General features: G+C 54.2%; 2 protein-coding genes across 3 annotated transcripts in view; one reads left to right on the top strand and one right to left on the bottom strand.

Annotated features, from left to right (window-relative positions):
* The window catches only part of COG7 (component of oligomeric golgi complex 7), a 51,303-nt gene extending 45,582 nt beyond the window's left edge, over positions 1–5,721 (top strand). The window contains exons 16-17 of one of the 2 annotated variants that reach the window (XM_004586816.2): positions 3,294–3,437; positions 4,828–5,721. In XM_004586816.2, coding sequence (XP_004586873.2) covers positions 3,294–3,437; positions 4,828–4,994 — 311 coding nt within the window. In that variant the 3' untranslated portion in view covers positions 4,995–5,721. The remainder of the gene's footprint in view (positions 1–3,293; positions 3,438–4,827) is intronic. The other variant, XM_058681116.1, reaches the window with a different exon arrangement.
* A 1,012-nt stretch (positions 5,722–6,733) lies between these two features.
* Positions 6,734–20,484, bottom strand: part of SCNN1B (sodium channel epithelial 1 subunit beta) — a 33,512-nt gene continuing 19,761 nt past the window's right edge. Inside the window, exons 2-13 of the mRNA XM_004586815.2 lie at positions 20,018–20,336; positions 17,760–18,045; positions 16,761–16,951; positions 12,890–12,993; positions 12,555–12,718; positions 12,238–12,345; positions 11,259–11,376; positions 10,420–10,495; positions 10,264–10,321; positions 9,287–9,348; positions 8,213–8,288; positions 6,734–7,995 (exon numbers count right to left, since the gene is read on the bottom strand). Of these exons, the coding sequence (XP_004586872.2) occupies positions 7,603–7,995; positions 8,213–8,288; positions 9,287–9,348; positions 10,264–10,321; positions 10,420–10,495; positions 11,259–11,376; positions 12,238–12,345; positions 12,555–12,718; positions 12,890–12,993; positions 16,761–16,951; positions 17,760–18,045; positions 20,018–20,331 (1,950 nt within the window). The 5' untranslated portion in view covers positions 20,332–20,336 and the 3' untranslated portion in view covers positions 6,734–7,602. The remainder of the gene's footprint in view (positions 7,996–8,212; positions 8,289–9,286; positions 9,349–10,263; positions 10,322–10,419; positions 10,496–11,258; positions 11,377–12,237; positions 12,346–12,554; positions 12,719–12,889; positions 12,994–16,760; positions 16,952–17,759; positions 18,046–20,017; positions 20,337–20,484) is intronic.

Here is a 20,484-nt window from a genome sequence, read left to right as displayed (position 1 = left end):
ACTTGCCGAGCCAAACTCACCTTGACTCCTAATATCGGGGCCTGATAGGTCTCCCACGACAAGGCTGAGTAAAGCAAACAAGTCAACACGTGGCTTATAAAAGGCTAAGCGGTTCAGAGGCATCACCACACGGAAGGTGAAATTATATCCCCGGGTGATAGGTCGGTGGTTACTGAAAGACTTCCTGTGCAAATGCAAATACAAAGAGAGCAAGACAACCACAATTCCTAATAACTGAAATGCAATTCAAATCAGAAGAGAGCAGATGGGGGGAGAGTGACGCTTTCCTGCGGATGAGGGGGCGCCCCGGCAGCCTGTAGTGGCCAGTGCCCATCCGGGTCCCCACAGTTCTGCGAGACATGAGATGAGCTACCAGACACCCGAGGAATCCACAGAACCATCTAGGGTGCAGATAACCCCATACCTTTATTTTAGGCTTTCACAGAGCAAAAAGAAAAATTGGGTAAAAGAAGAATTGAGCAGTCTAATTGAGGTACTCGATTTAACCTACGCATAAGCTATTTTTTTCATTTTAAATTTTATAGTATAATTCCATAGAGTCTGGGATTTCTCCACCCCCTCCCCATATTCCTTCTCTCCGACAGATTTTCCCCACATCATTACAATAGTACAGTCCTTCATAAGCAGTCATTTTATTTTTAAACATACATTTGAAAAGCACTGTTATAGAGAGAAAGGGACAGGCAGAAAGATCTTGCATTTATTGGTTCACTTTCCTGCTGGCTGTAACATCCAGGGCTGGGCCAGGTCGACGCCAGGAGCCAGGAGTTTCTTCCATGTCTTTCATGTGAGTGCAGGGGCCCAAGGATTACACTGCATTGCCAGGCACATTATCAGGAAGCTGAATCAGAAGTGGGCCAGTCAGGTCTTGAACCATCACCCATATGGAATACCAGCCTCATAGGTGGCTGCTTTACGTGCTGTGCTACAACACCAGCCCCACACATGAACTTTATACCTCAGAGAATAGATATTATCAAATTTCCATCAGGCATTTGTAAAAGCAGTACAGATAAAAGCACCTTATGTTTCTTAGGATCATAGAAGGATACTCATAATTTAAATATATATATACATATATATATTTTTTTTTTGTTGGAAAGACATTACAGAGAGGAGAGACAGAGAGAAAGCTCTTCGCTGGTTCACTCCTCAACTGGCCGCAATGGCTGGAGTCTAACTGATCCGAAGCCAGGAGCTTCCCCTGGGTCTCCATGTGGGCGCAGGGTCCCAAGGCCTTGGGCCGTCCTCGACTGCCTATCCAGGCCATAAGCAGGGAGCTGGATGGGAAGCAGAGAAGCTGGGACATGAACCAATACTCATATGAAATTCCAGCACTTGCAAGGTAAGGATTTCGCCATTGAACCATTGCACCAGGCCCGATACAGCTTACCTTTAAATAATACTATTTGTAGTTAAAATTTTAAATATGAAACTTACTAAGCTAAAATATGGTTGAATGTTGATAAAAATTCCAGGGTAGTGAAGGGGAGACACTGTGGAAGTAAAGGTAGGAACAGTAACGAAAAGTGGAAGTTAGGTGTTGAAATGCAGAAATAACAAGTATGACCAACCATGGTGAGTACAAATGTTCTCACTTGGTAAAACATGTCACGGATCATTGCAGTTTATCAAGAGAAAGTAAACACCCCACTGAAAAATAAGTAAATAGCATGAAGGCATTCATGTAACCTAAAAACACAGGAAAACAGTTTAACTTCGTTAATTTTCTAATAACTGCAAATGGAAATATATGCCAATTCAGTATCAAACTTTGTGTGTGTATGTGAACGATTACACTTAATGTTGGCAAGTGTGCAGGAAACAACTTGGTGATACAGTTTGGATTTCTCAGGGTTGTTGACATAACATGGTAAGCGTTAAAGACCTGCGTACCTGTTGGGCCTGGCACTGTGGCCTGGTGGCAGAAGGTGCCGTCTGAGATCCACGGACCTCCTGGGGTGATCATTAGTAAGCAGCTGGGATGAACAGCAGAGCCGGGACCGAAATCCAGGCATGCTGATGTGGGATGCCGTGAGCATCTCAGGCGGTGTCTAGCTGCTGGTCCAGCACTCTTCCTGAATGGCTTTTTCTAGATAGAAGGAGGTTTAAAAAAAAAAATTTACAAGTGTGTGTGTGTGTGTGTGTGTGTGTGTGTGTGTGTTTCCTACAAGGAAATAGAAATTTGGGAAAGTCCAGGTATCCTAGGTCTGTGTGTCACACACGGTGAGTTATAGCAGAGTCATCGACAGCAGAACTTTGGCCCTGTCCCTGACCTTGTCCTGTCCTGAGTGAGGTCACCCGTGTCGGGCCCAGGGCAGTGGTGGCGGGAGTCCCTTGAAGACAGCAGTGGTTGCTGGGGGTCTGTGAGTGGGTCAATGGAGAACATGTTACTGGCATGGACGAGGCTTCGCCATCCGTGCTGGGCCTGGCTGAGAGGCAGGCGGGGCAGCTCCTATGAAGACGGGTGGTGGCAGACCTGTGATGATCCCAGGGAGTAGGGACATCCTTCTGTTTTGAGAGTTAGACATTTCTCTCTCTCTCTCTCTCTCTCTCTCTCTCTCTCTCTCTCTCTCTCTCTCTTCCCCCCCCCCCCCCGCCCTTGTCTGCTGATGCACTCTCCAGTTGCCTGTATCCACACAGACAGCTCAGGAGGCAGTTGGGAGCTGGGGACTCAGTCAAACTCTTCCACAGTCCCTGGAGCCAGCCCCTGCTGCTTTCCCAGGGTGTGCATGAGATCAGGAGCCGGAGCTGGGGCTCTGGCATGGGATACAGGCATCCCGGGTGGTGAGTGAACTACTCAGCCCCTTCTCTGAATCCCACAGTGCCTGGGGAGTCAGAGCCGTGGTCATCTCTGCTTCACAGCTGCACACCAGTCTCAAGGAGCTTAGGCACCATTCATAGGTAGTAATGGATGGCCTTGAACTCCAGTCTCAGTGTGGAGGTGATGTGTATGGAAGTTGGCTGTAGCCTTGGCCTCCTGCTGGAGGACATCCTGTCCTGCCCCCCTGTGCCAGAGCTGCCCACCTTCTGCCTGTTTCTTTGGGGCTGTCCTCTCCCTCCTGCCAGCCTCCCGAGATTGATGTTGCTTGGCCTCACATGATTGCTTCCTTTTCAGCAGAATGCCTCTTAGACTCAGGCAGCGTCCTTTGACCTACAGCTGCCTCTGTTTCCTGGAGTTTCTTCCCACTGAGACCATGAGCCCCCTGGTGAGCCCTGGGCAGGGCTGCCCAGTGGGAACTTCTTCAGGTGACCTGTTGTTCCCCTTCCAGGAGATGACCTGCCAGAGCTCGACAACATGGCTGATAACTGGCTGGGCTCCATCGCCAGGGCCACCATGCAGACCTACTGTGACGCCATCCTGCAGATCCCGGAGCTGACCCCACACTCCACCAAGCAGCTGGCCACTGACGTGGGTGCGTCCCCATGTGGGGGTGGGCGATGGCTCAGAAGGGGCAGGTCCTCCCTGCTGCCCCTCAGCGTGCAGGAATTCTTATCTCTCTAAAGGTTTGGCTGTGGAACTAGCTAGGAAAGCAGACTCTCCAGGCCGCCCCACCTCAGCTCCTCACCCCCACCCCTCCAAGATGATCTGACTCAGTGAATGCACAGTGAACATCCCTGACGTCTGAATTTCAAAAAACATCCCAGGGGAGACTGCACATTGAGGAAGGCTTCAGTGACGCAAGTCACGCAGCCAGGATCTGCCTGGCTTTTGCTCCGTTGGTATAATAATTACCAGCTAACGTTTATTAAGCTCCTGCTGCATACCAGGCATGCCAGGCACTAAACCAAGCCCTGTACCTATCACCTTAGGCAATGCCAGGCTCTGCCAGGAGGCAGGTGCCTGGTCCCCGTCCTTGCTACTTGAGAAGTGGAGGGCCAGAGCCATTGTCCTGCAAGGCCATGGTGTGAAAGCCGCCCAATCTCGGGGCCATGCCTTCTTGCCCTGCCCAACCCTCCCATCACTGCTGGCCTCGCTGCTCAGCTGTGATGCTCTAAGTGTGGGTGTGCTACTGGCATGTGACACAGGAGACCCTCCCATCCTGACCCTGCGTCCTGGCACCAGCTGGTCTGTTCTTCAGCCCAAGGCAGCTCTTGTGGCCAGGAGAGAGGGTGGGAGGGGCCTTAGCAACCAGCTCCCAGGGCACCAGCCAGAGCTGGAACCTGGAGTGGCCATGGGGCCCAGCCCGGCTCAGGGTTAGGATTAGGTTAGAGTTAGAAGAGATGCGAAAATTGACAGGCACAGCTGCACAGCTGCGGCAAGGACCGACTGGTGCTGGAGGGGATATGTGATTTGGGGATTGTGTCCTGTACATGAGTGAGGGCAGGACTGGGCTGTTGGGAAGGGGGCAGTGGGGCGACAGAGAGGGCCAGGCTATGAGAGAATATTGCCCCCTTCCACCCTTCTGTATTAACGATAGGCTCTGTGTTAGGTATCCTGGTGTCCTTCTGCCCCGAAACTCCTCGTGTGTCCCTGAAGAGCATTTTATAGGGTTGGCAGGGACCCCAGCTACCTGGATGGGTGGGTGTGTGTGCAGTGTGTCTGTGCATCGTGGCATGTGTGTATGCCTGTGTGTGTGCATGTGTGTGTGTGTGTATTATAGAAGTGGAGGTGACGGACATTAGTTTTCTTAAAATTTTCACACTCAGGCCTTGGAAAATCCCCAAGTACAGGCCACCTGCCGAGGGACCTCGTCTGTGTGCGAAGGTCTTCTCTGTTCCTTGGGGTGGGGGCAGCTTCTGTGGTTCCATCCTGTCTGATGCCACCACGTCCTTCTCCTTCCCATCCCCCTGCCGCACCCACAGACTACCTGATCAACGTGATGGACGCCCTGGGCCTGCAACCCTCCCGCACCCTGCAGAACATCCTGACACTGCTGAAGAGCAAGCCCGAGGACTACAGGCAGGCCAGCAAGGGCCTGCCGCGCCGCCTCGCCGCCACCGTGGCCACCATGCGGGGCGTGACCTACTGAGGACGCAACTGCAGGAATGGTGACCTCCCAGCAACTGTGGGGAGGCTGTCCTACCAAGACGTGGTTCTCCATTTCATTGAACAAAGCTCATAAGTCGGAGGGGTGTTATTTATCAGACGGGACTTTGCAGACGATTTTTTGTAAGTGATCTGATCTGAATAGATATGGTGAAATGCAAGGCGTTAAGTTTCCTGTCTTCCTTGGTCAGTGAGTGCTTGGGCAAGGCTCCTGCTGGCTAGGAGAGCGAGGGAGGATTCATCTGGGTGGGAGGCAGCGTTAGGGAGCACAGGCAACAAGCACACAGGCCTGGATCAAGGGGAAAGGTTGGGGGACCCAGGTCCTAGGGTGTCTTGTAAGCCCAGGTAAAGATTGTGGCTTTCACTCCCCAACCCTCTTTTTAGAAAAACTTTGCAGGATGATGTGAATTTTGCTCTTTTTGGATAACATTGTAACATACAACATGCTCTGAATGACTTAGAAATGTGGATTAATTTTTCTCAGTAACTGGATGTCGGCAGGTAAAGGCTGACTGAGTGGCTGGGCGGAGTCAGGGAGCTAAACCACCCCCTTTGCCACCATGTCCTCTTTCCCTCTAGTGACAGAGGCCTCTGCATTGTCACTTACTAGAAAGGTGGCCTTGGGTGCCTCACTTCCCCTCTCTGAACCTTAATTTGCTTATCTGCAAAATGGGCTGGTAGCATTTCTCAGTGGTTATGAGCATGGGAAGAAATCACACCTGGCGAAATCACACCTGGCCGGGTGCCTGGCATGTGGCAAACACTTGATACAATGTAGCCATTGTTTACTGCCAGCAGATGATAACAGGGAGTGTGGTGACAGCTGCTCCCAATAAAAGCCACGGGCACAGCTGGCAGCATGGTAACCACGCAGAGCCGCACAGCCGGGGCTCCAGTCTGCTGAAGAACCTGGCTCTGCACTAGGGGGACCGTGGCTTCCTCCAGGCCCTCACTGCTTGCACCTGGCAAAGCTGCCCTTGACATCAGTGTCTCCCCTACCACGGGCATCTGGCGATAGGCTGGCTCATTCACCTTGCAGACTAAGAATCCCACGGTATTGGGCCAGGAAGGCTGGGCCTCAGAGGTCATGTGCTAAACCCAGAGTCCTTTGTCACCTGGAGCTGGCAGGTGATTTGCACCTGCTAGACCCCGTTCTTCAGTAGCAGCTTCAGAGTTGCTGTTTGGCCGTGAAGAACAGGAATGGGTGCTTGGTGCAGTGATTGAAGCGCTTGCCCTGCCGGAGTGCCTGGGCTTGCCCTGTGGCTTTCCTGCTGCCCCTGGGAGGCAGCAGGGGGTGGCTCAGGTGGTTGGGTTCCTGCCACCCTCAGGGGAGATCTGGGTTGAGTTCTGGACTCCCGGCTTTAGCCTCAGCAAGGCCGGCTGTGAGTATCTGAGGAATGAGGCAGCAGATGAGAGCGATTGCTCGCTCGTTCTCTCAACTTAAATGCAAACACACATAATGGTGAATTTCAGAAAACCACAACAAATGATTTATTACTGTAGTGTGTCCCAAATATTGCATGCATGTTCTTGCATGGAAAGCGTCATGTGTTGTCTATCTGAGAATCAGGCTGAAGAGCAGCTTGGCAGCTGGCATACCTAGGAGTCAGGCCACTGGCACACTCTGGGCAGGGCAGGTGGATCCAAATTGGTCAGATCTGAGCAGCCTATTCAAGTTGAATGCCCCCCCCCCCCCCGTATTGGCGACCTAAGGAAGGCTTCAGGGACAACCTGAAAGGAGCTTCGAGAGTCAGAAGAGAGGCGGATGCAGTGGCATAGTAAACTAACCCTCTGCAGCACTGGCATCCCATATGGACACTGGTTCTAGTCCCGGCTGCTATTACTTCCAGTCCAACTCCCTGCCTGTGGCTTGAGAAAGCAGTAGAGGATGGCCCAAGGCCTTTAGCTCCTGTACCCATGGTGAAAGACCCAGAAGAAGGTCCTGCCTCCCAGTTTTGGACCTGTCCAGCTGTGGTCATTGTGGCCATTTGGGGAGTGAATCAGTGGATAGATGATCTCTCTCTCGCTCTCTTTCTCTCTCTCTCTCTCTCTCTCTTCCTCACCCCCATAACTCTGACTTTCAAGTAAAATAAAATAAATTTTCAAAAAGAGAGAGTAGCCCCTGGAGCTTGTAAAGAACAGGGGTTGACTTGGAGTTTTCTACTTTTATTTTCCAGAATGAAGACTGTGCCCACACCTGATGCTGTTCCTTGAGGGAAGGAGGGAGGAGGGGAGGGTAAGGGAGCCCGAACCTGGTGCATGGACCTCAGGGCATGCCGTGTGCTCCTCTCAGGCCCAGAGCGACTGGCACTGGGAGGGCAGTGGGCAGCTGCCAGGACAGGCATACAGCAGGAGCTGGGGAGAGCACAGCTTCCTCCTGTGCCAGCCCCGCGACCCTGGAGAGAGGCACGCCCTTGCCGTGGGGCTGACTGGTCACTGCTGGCCTCTCTGTGGGGAGACGGGGTTCTGGCCTCTGACACTTCTGGCCCAGGCTCTTGCTGCAGAAGGCGTCACAGAACAAGACCATGGACCACAACTGGCCTCCGCTTCTTGGCTGTGAGTCCTTGGGTTGCCCAGGGCAGGGGCAGGCTCTACACAGCGTCGCTCTCGCCGTCAGACTCCATGATGTCCAGAGGCTGCAGGCGCAGGGAGTCATAGTTGGGGGGCGGGGTGCCAGGGATCGGTAGAGCCTGCTCGTGGGAGTAGGTCTCGGCTCGGAGGCCGCTGGGGCCGCTGGGACCGGGAACATCTGGTTGGAAGCCCAGGTTGCTGTGTGCCTCCACCAGCTCGGCCACAGTGGGTGGTGGGCCAGCGTAGCGGGCCTGGGCCCTCCTCTGCCGCAGGCCCTTGACAAACGCCACCAGCTTGATAACGGTGATCCACACAAAGTCGATGATGATCTCGACAAATTCAATGATGCACAGTACGGAGCCCCCCATCCAGAAGCCGAACTGGCCGCCCAGATTGGACAGCAGCCAGACGATCTGGGGGAGGGGAGACAGAGGACCGAGGGCCTTGGTGGAGGGCTCGGCACACCCCTGAACTCAGTCCAACCTTGAGAACGCTAGTGTGTGTGACTGTCCGGCCGTCTCAGCCCAGGGTACTGCTTTAGGGACATCCTCACTGCCCCCCATGGGGCTTAAATGGCTCCCACTGTCAGGGCACAGGGGTACAGGTTTCCCTCTTCACCCCTAGACTCACATTGTTGGCGGCTGACTCCTCAATGGTGCGGTAGTTGAATTCTTGGAAATAGATGTTCAGTTTGACCACTCCTCTCCTGCAGGGGGCAGCAAGAAGGGCTGTGGCTGCCAGACTCCCATGGGGACCCCAACACAGAGGCCATGCAAGCCAGGGCCCCTTCCCCAGCCCTCACATGCCCGCCTCGGCAGGTGATGATATCCAGACGAGGTCGGGGGCGATCAGGGTGATATGGCCGTAAACGGGTGATATCCAAATAAGAATGGCTAATGCTCGCTGGCCTTTGCTGCTGTGTTACCAACACACCCGTTCTGTTTCCTCTCCGCTTGAAACAGCCCTGCAGACCAGTCCTGGGCTCCCCTCTCCTCTTTCCCAGCTTGGGTCCCGGGGCAAGGCTCTGAAGCCTTGTGCCAGCACCAGGCCACCACTTGGTCCAGGCATCCCCACTTAGCATCTGTAGTCTTCAGAAAGGCTTGTTGCCTCTGCTTGGACTGAATGGCTCCTCCCCCTTCCCCTCCTATTTCTCCCCCTCTTCCTCCTCTTCCCCCTTCCTCTCCTCCTCCCCTTTCTTTCTCCTTTTCTTCCTCCTCCTCTTTAGACTGATTTCCTCTCCCTGCATTGATCTCCTGGGCTTCTGGATGTGTGGACCTTGTGTCTGGGTGCTCAGTGTGGGTCTGTGTGGGATGGATGGATGGAGGGATGGATGGATTGATGAATGGATGGATAGATGGACAGAGGCATGGATAATGGATGGATGGATGGATGGATTCGATGCGTTGATGTAGGTGTGGATGGAGGCAGGGACAGATGGATGGAGGGTAGGCAGACCTCCAGATGGATGAGTGAGGAATGAGTAGATGGATGACAAATGGAAGAACAGGCTCCTCCCTGCAGGGGATGGGGGTGGTCTCTGTCTCTTGGCTGCCTTCTGGCTCTCACTCCCATGGCCTCCTTCTCCAGGCCTGTCCTGCCTCTGTCCAGTATGAGAGAGTGTCTAGGTAGCTGCCCTGTGTCCAACAGCCTGCCCAAGACGCTAGCTCTTCTCTGTTGCCCATCCCTGGCTCTGCCCAATCTCACCTGCTCAAGGTGATGTTGGTGCTCTGATCCCGCTCCTGAGACAGCACGTGGAAGATCCAATCCTGGAACCCCATTGAGAAGGCAGAAGCTGAGAAAAGTGGCACCCTCCCTCCTGGCTGTGGGCCCCAACCCCCGTGTGGAGCTGGATCACTGGCTAACACCTCCCCAGAGTCCCTGGGGGGACCACGGATTAGGCCAGGGAGCTAGGGGAAGGACCCGGGGAAGCAGTGGCTGCCGGGAGAGGGCAGAGGAGCCCAGCTGTCCTGTCGCCAGGCCTTCTTTTCCTTGGGCCTGGAACCTGCTGCCCCCCACCTGGAGGCCTCCACAGCTCTGCCCCAACTGACTCAGCCACAGCCTGCAGGATCTGAGCGTGATCACCTCCCTGAGCGACTCATGGCTATCCCTTCCCCTCTACTTTGCCATGTGTCTTCCCCCTCAAGATTGTGGCCTCTGTGCTCTCCCCTCCCAGCCTGCACCCCACACACTCGCTGAGCACGGATGCACACATGGCTATGACCGTGCCTTGAAGTAATAAGATCTCTTTCAAAAGCTCATAAGAAGTGCACCTTGTTTAAAAAAAATGCTGCATGGATTTCCCAAAGGTTTTCACCAAAACAAGCTTATCTTTTAATGTCATTTTTTTCATGAACGTTTTGAAGTTCCCTTGTGTAGTATCTCTGGCCCACTACTGCACACGATCTGTGAGGCATGGACTGTGAAGCCTCATTCAGGACTACTGTTGTTTCTAGCAATGTGTGTGAGTACTGATGGAGGGAAGGGAGGGTGAGGGAGAAAAAGGAAGGAAAAAAGAGAAAAAGAGAGAAGAGGGGAAAGAAGGAAAGGAGTGAGGAATGAGAGGGAGCAAGGGAAAGCAGGAAAGAGAAAAGGGGGGAAGACCTATACCCCAAAGTGCTTAGCCCAGTCTGTTCCCAGTGCCAAGGTGGCAGGGCAGGAGCTTGGCCCTTCCTCCGTCTCACCTCAGAGGCCTCGGAAGGCCAGTCAGCCATGGAGATGGTCATCTTGTACTGGGTGTCACTGGAAGAGACAACTCCAGTTGTTGCTGTGCAGCAGCCCTGCCCCAGCCCCGCCCCAGCCCCTCTCCCTCCACCTGCCTGCGCCCCCAGATCACTCACTTGCATGACTGTTTGCACATGTGGATACACGTCTCCCTCTGGGCCTCGCTCATCCGTAGACCCAAGTAGCAAGAGACTGAGCAAGAGACAGGACAGGGGGACAGGGCCTTGAAGAGGGGATTGTAGGGGCCCAGTACTCCCCCATGGAGCCTCTGGCTGACCCCTCCGCCCTCCTCTCCCCGCCCAGGCCAGTGGGGATGAGGGCATCTCCTGGCTTTCTGGTTCGGCTCCCCCAGCCCAGCCTGGAGTCGCGCACTCCGCACACCTGAGACCCGGCTCAATGGGGTCCGACAGCTTTGCCTTGGCTGTCCAACAGCCAGGGCTAGGACATGTGTGAGGGCACAGTGGCCAGAAGGAACACAAGCCTCCCTTGTCTGTCCTCTGTGTTGGCTTTGAGAGGGACAGGGTTTCTACCACAGCCTCAGTGACTTCGGGTTTCAAGCCCTTGCAGGTTGCCATGATGACAGGAGCTTCCTCCCAACCTCCTCCAGCACCCCACGCAGACATGGATGGACACTCAGTACACACGCACACACACACATGCACAGGGCACAGAATCCAGAGTGCACAAACGCAGACACTTACACACATACAGACACACCCAGAGCGTTCCTAAACACATGTGTACCGGAAGGCAGGGACGCACCCCCTGGAGACAGAGTCACTCTGATCCATGGACACGTCAAGCACACGCCTGGCACAACAGAGGAGGAGAGAAAGGAGGCCAGCGAGCGGGCACGGGAGGACAGCGGAGCCGTGCGAAGTGTTGTACTCTGCCTCTTGATGGTGGCCAAGGCCCACTGTGGGCAGTGGGCACAGCTGGCAGAGCCTGTACTCACCCCAGTCCGGGAAGTCCTGGCTGTTGCAGTATTGCTGCCCAGCGGGCAGGGGGTACAGATAGTGGCCGCAGCGGCAGTTGTAGATCATGTGGGTTTGGAAGCAGGAGTGAAGACAGGCCTGGGGTGGGTGAGAAGAGAACACAGACATGGCTGGGACATCCTTCCATCGGTGCCCAGGGGAAGGGACCCAGAGAGCCTGGTGGCAGCCAGAGGTGGCCAAGTCAGCCAGAGGGTGGAGTGGGGCACCTGAACAAACAGGAGTGAGGAAGAAACTACACCATCACGCTCAGGGCTCCTGGGCACGGAGGTCAGCTCCAGGCTCCCAAGCTGTACCTCAGTTTCCCTATCTACCAAGGCAGACCAGACTGGGCAAGCATGTGGCAGAGAGCCACCAGGTTTGCCAGGAGCCAGCTCATGCCCTGCCTGGAGCAAGGGTTGGGCTCACTGTGGGGGGTCAGGCAAGAGGGCAGCTGCCAATTCCAGCATGAGGGATTAAGGGCAGCTCCATAGGGGGACTGACTTCTGGGGTCTGTCGAGCAGATTTCCTCATTCCTGAGATGGCCATGATAAGCAGATCTCCATTTTTTGATCGTTAAAAGGATTACATGATGTACCATAGGCAATGCACTTGCATAACCTACCCTGATTAGCATATTCATAAATGTGGCTGTTATTAGGCTATTACAACTCCGTGGGAGGGATGGCTGGAGGGGTCAAATGAAGGTCAAACATGAAATCGTTTGCATTCTTTTGGGAGATCTTGGAGTGAGATCCCCCTGATGCCTGGGTGGCCCCAAGGGCATGCACCTGCTAGGGTATGGTGGGGGGGTGAGAAGCAAGCAGCCCCAGGCCTGCTGAGAACCCAGAGTGGCCCATGGCCACCTACAAAAGTCCAGCAGAGCCAGCATCCCAGGGACCTGAGGCATACAGCTAGAGCATGACAGAGATCTGGTGCAGGCCAGACCTGCACTACACCCACCTGGATGGAGTAGGTGGTATTGTAGCTGCTGTAGAGGTTTGGAATGGGCACGTCAGAACCGTTCCTGGTGCATGTGCTGTAGGGCTCACCCATGCGCTGCAGCTTATCCTGGGTCCAGACAGAATGGACTGGGTCCAGTTGCTGGTGGGTGAACCGGGCAGCCCCCTACCTCCCACCCAGCATTGCTGAACAGAGGACTGGAACCCACAGGGAAAGCTGCAGGCCCCACACTTGCCACAGAGGGCGCCAGAGGGCTCACCTGTCCTCCCACCCCCAAATCCCAATCCTCCCAGAACTCCTTTGGGTTGCCGCCATACCACCAGCACCCCAATGGACGTCTCTGTCCCCGACATGGCATCAATGCCCTCCTCTCGGATGAAGGGATAGGAGCGTTGTTCGTGCAGCATAAGCCGGACACCGGTCTTTGATGCCAGGAAGGGGACATAGTCTTCCTGGCCAATGTCCAGGATCAGCTTCAGACCTGTGGCGAAGGACAGACAAGGGCCTTGAGATGAGGGGGCGAGGGACCCCCCTGCTCCAGATGTTCATGCTCCGCCCTCCCCACTCTCTCACAGTAGAGCTTCCACCCACCCTCACAGGTGCACCTCCCAGCCTCTTGTCTCCAGCCCCGTGGGCACAAACCGAGACTCACCAAACTCCGTGCCTGGGTTGGCTGAGGGCAGGGCCTTCTCCGTCATGCCCCAGTTGAAGATGAAGCAGTTGCCATAATCAGGGTAGAAGATGGTTGTGAAGTTTCTGAAAGGATCATCATGGGCTGGCGGCAGACCAGGGCCGCCCTACCATGACTGACCACCACTGATCATGACTGACCATGACCGACAGGCCCAGGCAGCCAGACAAATGGGAAGGAAGGAGGAGCGGGGGGGTGGGGGGGTGGGGAGGGGGGGTTTGCCGGGATTGGGGCTTGGCTGTCTGAGTTAGCTGTGAGTTGTTTTTATAAAGATATTTATTTATTTCAAAGATGTTTATGGAGACAGAGAGATCTTCATCTGCTGGGGTTTGCTCCCCAAATGGCTACAATGCCTGGAACTCAGCCAGGTGAAAGCCAGGAGCCAGGAACTCCATCTGGGTCTCCCATATGGGCAGCAGGGGCCCAGGCACTTGGATCATCCTTGGCTGCCTTCCCAGGTGCTTTAGCAGGGAGCTGGATTGGCAGCCGGGGCTCAAAGCGGCACTCACATGGGAGATTGGCATCACAGGTAATGGCTTCATCTGCTGCACTACAGTGCCAGGCCTAGCCATGAGTTATTAAAAACAAACAAACAAACAGCTTCCATCAGTCTCATATCCCTCAGCTCCCAAAGCTGTGCCCTCATCCTAGCCCCAGAACCTGGTGTGTGCATGTCGTGATTTGGGACAAATGTGTTTGCAGATCTAAGTTTGCATGATCTTGAAATGCTATCACCTGGGACTATCTGCCTGGCGTCCTTGTAGGAGACAGAAGAGGAGAAGGCAATGACCCCGAGGAACCACCCACGTAAAGCTGGGGGCTGGGTTACACAGGCTCAAACGGGGGAGGGGGAATTCCTGGCTAGAGGGGGTGAGGGAGGGTACCCTGTCGTGCCATGCCTCCAGTCAGACACCTGTGCTCTCCTGTGTCTAGGGATAGTGGTCACCTGTGGCAGCTCAGGAAATTCTTGCAGGATTCGAGAGCAAAAGGTCTGGGTCTGCCTGGAGGAGCTGCTGGGACCTTGAGAGTGGCTGAGTAACCCCAGGAACTCGGGGTGCCCTGGACCTGAGGCTGCAGAGCACAGCTGGAAGGTCAGGGGGTCAGGAACCCCACACAGCTTCCTGGAGACGCTCCTCAAGGGATCTCAGTCAACAGCCCAACAACATGGGCTCTGGGAAGATGCTCCCTGGCGCAGCTTGTGCCTGCTGTGGTTGACTTCATATTTATCTGTTTATCAGAAAGGCAATGTTACGGAGACAGAGAAGGATAAAGAGGGGGAGGGATCTTCCACCTGCTGGTCCACTCCCCATACGGCTGCATCAGCCAGAGGGTTAGGCCAGGCTAAAGCCACGAGCCCAGCACTTCAGTTGGATCTCCCACATAGGGGCAGAGGCCCAGGCACACGGGCATTGCACTGGATCGTAAGTAGAGCAGCTGGGATATGAACCAACACCCATATTGGATGCTGGTGTCCCAAACGGCAATTTTCCCTGCTATATCAGAATGCTGTCCTGAGACCTAGTGATTTTGACCCTGTTTGGGACACCTGTGTCTCTATCAGCATGCCTGGGTGCGACTCCTGGCTCTGCTTTCAAGTCCAGTGCCTGCTAATGTGTGCTCTGAGAGGCAGCCGGTGATGGCTCAAGTGCTTGGGCACCTGCCAGCCACATAGGAAACTTGGATGAAGTTACAGGTTTCCTCCTGGCTTTGGCCTGGCTCAGTCTGGGCTGTGGTCAGTCATTGGAAGTGAACCTGACTTTCAATTTCAACTAATCAGATACTTTTAAAATGTTGCTAAAACGTTGTTATCTTGTGCAGATATGACCCGGACTATTGAGAAATGAAGATGCTGGTGTCAAGGAAGTATAGCGGGATTGGAAGATGGGTCCCCGTGCTGGGTTTGGTGTTGGGTCCAGGTGGGTTCATCCAGTGCTGGTCTGTGTGTGTGTGTTCTCAAGTCTCCCCAAGACAAAAGCTTTGAGAAACATCCTGGGATGTGATTTAAAAAACAAAATGAAACAAAACAACCTGTTCCTTTTCTGTATTCAAAGAGCGTCAAATGATGCTAAGAAGAGTTCATTGACAGACTCATCTTCTCCAGAGGTTAGGAACCTGAAGCTGTGTGTGGCCTGGGGAGTCATTAGGTCTGTCCCTGCCAAGGAAACTGCAGGTACGTGAAATTTCCAAGGTCCACAGCAGGCTGTTTTAAGTTGATCATTCTGCATGGCCCACAAATGATATTGGCAGCAAAAAAAAAAAAAAAAAAAAAAAAGATTCCCACCCTTGTTAGACCTTCTATTCTGGATTCAGAGTCCAGAATGCTCACCATCACACCATGCAACCCACATGGCCTTCTATTCTATATCACACATTCACGGAGTAATTTTATGGGCCAGCCTTTGTGGAATATTCTGGAATAGCTCATCCCCACTTTTAAGCCTCAAAGTCACCCCAGGAAGTCAGGTGTCATTTTTCCAATTTTCCAGTAAGGAAACAAATTCCCATGTCACCCCCTGGGCCAGCAGAATTAAGTGGGCCCTGGGCAGGCTGGGGAATTTGACCCCAGCAAGCTGACTCTAGTCCCGCCGCTGGCTGATGGGTCTGAGCTGTTTACCGATGCTTGGAGCTTGGGTTTCTTCCAAGGTGAATGAGGAATCAGGAAGGGAACACATTTCTTCACCTGACATACACAAACTGAAGTGGCCCATGGGCCAGGGACATGGAAGACAAGACAGGACTGCCTTCCCAGCCTATGCGATGTCCCAGGGATATGAAAACTAACAGAAAGAACTCCCGGGGGCCGAAGCGAGAGCAAGGCCAGAGAACACACCATGTGCTTACAGCTCAGTCCCTGGTGAAAACAAGCAACATGTCAGTGGGGAGAAGAAGCGGCTGTGCTTCCTTCATAAAGGACCCCAAGTCACCAAGACACCCTCTTGGATGGGGTGCTGGTCCCCAGTCCCCTCCCACAGGCCAAAGGCTGACCCCAGTGACCTGCTTCCGGGGCACCGTGTGGGAGCCGGACGAGGAAGGTAGCGGTCTGAGCCAACATCACCTTGCTCATGACATACCCCCGACTGAGGTGACCAGCGAGGGGATGGCCCGCCTATGCGATATGCTTCCCATGATAAACCCAGGCGCCCAGTGGAGAGAAAGAGGAAATTCCAGCCAGAGAATAATCTAAGAAATGTTAGCATTGTCAAGGTCATCCAACCAGAAAGTCAGTGAAATTGCCAGGAACAAAGGAGATACATTGTGTGGGCTGCCGAATGGGGTCTTGGGGCAGGAAAGGGGAACCTGGCAGAGCTGAGGGAAGCTGAACCAAGGAGCTGGGTCCCTGCCACTCCCCTGGGAGACCCCAGATTGGGCTCTGGGTTCCTAGCATTGGCCGGCCCAGGGGGCATTTGGGAGGTCCTTCACAGAAAGAAGGAAGGGATGCAGTTGAACCTCATGCCATGTTTCCTGTGCACTGGGCATGGTTCCGAGCCTGCTACACATGTGAACCCCTACCAGCACTGAGCTCCTTGCACTGTCTCCATTGTCCAGATGAGAAAACTGAGGCACGGAGAGGATGGGTAGGGTGACCAAGGGGTAGGGTGATCTAGGCAGTTGGGGCTGGGGTGCAAACATGGTTCACCTTTCCCCCACACTGCAGCTGCTACTTCTTGGGCATTTCATTATGTCCATGTGGGAGACCATGGAAACAATGCCCACCCAGCACATTGTCCTAAAGGTGCCACCCAGCACAGCGCCGGGTCGCCACCTCTGGGAAGCCCACTGGAGGTGCACACAGCTGTCCCCAGCCAGGCTGGGCCTGGGGCCACACGCTCACCGGTGGTTGCAGGGCTCTGCCCCAAACAGGCAGGCCAGGATCATCCGCTCAGCTGACGAGCCCATCTGTTCGAGCTGCCCGCGTGGCACTTGTGCGAAGATGTTGGTGGCCTGCAGGGCGTACCACTCAGTCACTGCCTGGGTGGCGCTGGTGAATTTCCGGAAGGTGCACACGGTCCCATTGAGACTACACTGTGGGGACCAGGGCAGGTTCCAATGGGTGTGGGGAGCTGCAGGCTAGGACTCCCCTCCCCCAGCTTCTGGCTGCTCCCCCCAAATCCCAGCAGGGCAAAGAGGAATGCTTTAAACCGGGGGCACACATGGATTGGGAGCAACACATCCTGCTCTGCTCAAGCCAGCTGTGGGCCCACTGCCTCTGGGACTTACACGGCAGACCTGCCCCAACATACACACACACAGATGACAGATACACACCACACACAGAAGCACAGTACACACACGCAAAGACGACAGACGTACACACACACACAAACACACACAGCCATGGCTTCAGGCCTCAGCTCCAGGGCCCATGACTCAGGGCCGGCCAATCACTAGAGCCTGCCATCTTGCCCACAGTGATTAGTTGGGAGGTGAGCTGACGACACTGTTGAGCTGGTAGGAAATGGGTCTGACACTGATGGGCCCCTCCGTGTGACAGAGCCTGCTGGGGGTGAAATCAACTCACAGAAAAGCTAGAGCAGGATGGAGAGAGATGGAGGCCTGTGACAGCATCTGAATGCCTGGGTGCAGCCATATATGAACCCAACAGACCCCTCATTTATATGACCCAGCGAACTCCCTGCTTTGCTTAAGTTGGTGTGAGCTGTCACCTGCATCCATTCTAGTTTTGAAAACCTTCACAAATACAGGAAACAGGCCCCATGTCCCTCCCCCAACCCAGCAAGACTTGCATACATTGAAAAAAAAAAAAAAAGAAACCGCCCGTCAACCTTGTTCAACAGACCCCATTTCTTGAAGTGTACCTGGGACCACTTACTAATCTCATTGCCACTTTACACTCCTGGGCATTGCAGGTCTGTCCTGGCACTGGGTTGCTGCTGGCCAAGCCGTCATGATCATAGCTAAAGAGGTCCAGGACCACAGGGTGCTGTGGGTCACGCTCGTCGATCAAGACCAGGGGCATGTAGTTCCACAGGGTGAGGTTCAGGGTCTTGGTGGTATTGGTGGTGTTGGCCTGGCGAGTCTCGGGAGCCAGGATGCTCTCCAGCACGGCCTCCATCAGCTCGTCCAAGTCCTTCAGCAAGTGCTTGACCTTGGAGTACCTGGAGCGGGAGGGGCTGATCAGGAGCAGCCCTTCTTGGGCTCCAGCAGGTCTTGTGCAGCAGCCACCTGCTCCCTGGACCCTTCCATCGCTCATTTGTTCATTTGTTCTCCCGTGAGTCGGCTGAGCACCTGCTATGTGCCAGGGATGGCAAATTGGGGAGCAAATAAGACAGACAGGACTCTTTCCTTATGAACTTTCCTTTCTAAAGAGAAGGAATCCTTGCAACTCCCGGCCACTCGCCATGCGCTGGGTGCTCTGTGGCTTTCTGTCTTTTCCCCTTGATTCTGTCATCATCCCCACACAGGAACAAGGGAAGGAGGCTAAGTGCATCACTGTGAGTTCCCAAGCTCTTCTCAGGCAAAGCTGAGGTTGAGACCAGAGTTGGATGGTCTCTCCAGTTGGGGACAGGGATGCTACTTGTGCCTGGAGCTCTGATTGCTCTCCCCCAAGGGACCAGAGGAGACTGCAGGGAGGAGGGGAGGGCTGTGGTCCAGGGGTGGGGGGTCCTACTCCTCCAGCCGTGATTTAGGAAATCAGCACCTCCTTCGAGGAGGCGAAGACAGCACCCAGATCTGTCCTGCATCGTCTCCCAGCAGCCCCTGGGGATCCCATGATGGAAATGGTGGCCAGTCTACCTGGGAAAAATGGATCCACTCACAAGGGGTTATGTAGAGGGGACCCAGGCCCTGTGTCCCCAGTGACTACAATGTAATTTACATGAGATGTGGCCCCAGAGTGTGGTCACTGGAACTGTGTGTTCTGGCTCTGGTTGGGGGATGTCCTGTGGGACTGGGGTCCTGGCACGAGGGTATATGTTAGTCAGAGCTAACACTGGCCCAATCTTGGCTCCGCGTGTCCTCCGAGCATCCAACCAGCCACCCGTGTGCACACAGGAGATAGGACGGACTGGAACGGTCACAGACTGGGCTGCTTCAACCTAGAGCTACACAGCTGCTGGTGAATGTGGGGTGCTTGTGAGGGCTCTGGGTTTGAGTCCTGGCATGTCCGTGTTACCTTGGGCAATCTAACCCATCCCAGGCTCTGTACAGCTACGCACTCAGAACTGCTGGGCAGGTTCAATGGCAGGATGCTACGAGGAACATGAACACAGCCTAGCAAGACTCCTGGGTTCCTGCTAAGGTTTCTCTTGAGTGGCTAAAACCCACTCCTAGGCAGACTCCTAGGAGCATGAAGGGACTTCTGAGAACTGGAAATGGAATCGCTTAACTCTCAGGTCTTTCTTTGGGGTTGGGAATGTCCTCCATGACTCCGTCATGCTGGCTTTGCTTTAATTCCTTACACATATCAGGCTCTGACCAACCCCAGGGCCTTTGTACATGTCATGTCCCACTGTTTGGGACACTGTCCTTTGGAAGACTCCCTTTTGTCTTTAATCTGACTATATGGAGTTTCCATGTTCCCTTCAGGCATGCCATTGAGTGGTGAAGGGGTAGCATGGTGGGATGGTGTAAAAGTGGCAGCCCTGGCACCAAATCAGGCACAAATTCTAATCCCACAGCCGCTCACTGCGTGTCTCTGGCCCAGTCTCCTCACCTCTCTGAACCCACAGTTGCTCAGGTATAAATGGGGGCTGGTAGTGTGTCAGTGCTTTGGGTGGTTGATGATAGACGTTCCACTTGGGACATGTGGCACAGTGACTGGTGTAGCAGAACTGCATGTGTGGAGGAGGACACAGTATTCATTGCTGTGTATTCAGAGCCTAGAACCACGCCTGGCACATAAGAGGTACTCAGGAAACAAGAAATCCAGAGAGGCTTTTGAGGTTTTCTTTAAGCCTAAGAAGCCTGTGAACTTGGGATCCTGTTGCAAAACGGTGAAAGCAAAGAAGCAAGGAAGGAAAGAAGAAGGGGAGAAAGAGAGAGGACAGAGGAAAGAAGGAACAGAGAAAGGGAGGAAGGGGAGGAGCCAGTCCGGTGCTGGGAGCAGCTCCCACGTCCGAGACCACCTACTGGAAGGGGCTGTCATTGCAGATGGTGACGGCGGGGAAGTCTATGGCCTTGAAGCCCATGGAGAGGGAGACGCTGACCTCCCAGTCCAGGTAGGTCTTGATGAAGTTGCTCCACTGCCAGAAGACGAGGGAGGCGAAGAGCAGCGTGATCAGGAACCACATGGCCTTCTTCTTGGGCCCCTCACGGATGATGCGCTTGGGGCCATGGGTATTGGTGTTGTCACAGTACCACACCAGCAGCTCCTTGTAGGTATAGCCAGGGCCCTTCTGCAACCGGTGCAGGCACTTCAGCAGATACTTCTTCACCTGCATCATGGTGCCTAGAGAGAGAGAGAGAAAGAGAGAGAGAATGAGCTGGTGAGGGTACATCAGCCAGGATGCCAGCTTCCACTACAAAGAAGTCCCACTCATGGGCAGAGATGTGACAGCATATCCTGACCCACCCACTTCCATCCTTTATTCTTTTCT

Source organism: Ochotona princeps, chromosome 24 (genome assembly GCF_030435755.1).
Source record: "Ochotona princeps isolate mOchPri1 chromosome 24, mOchPri1.hap1, whole genome shotgun sequence".
NCBI classification, from domain to species: Eukaryota; Metazoa; Chordata; class Mammalia; order Lagomorpha; family Ochotonidae; genus Ochotona; species Ochotona princeps.
Note: the sequence above shows the minus strand (reverse complement) of the source record. Positions and strands in the feature narration are given on the sequence as shown.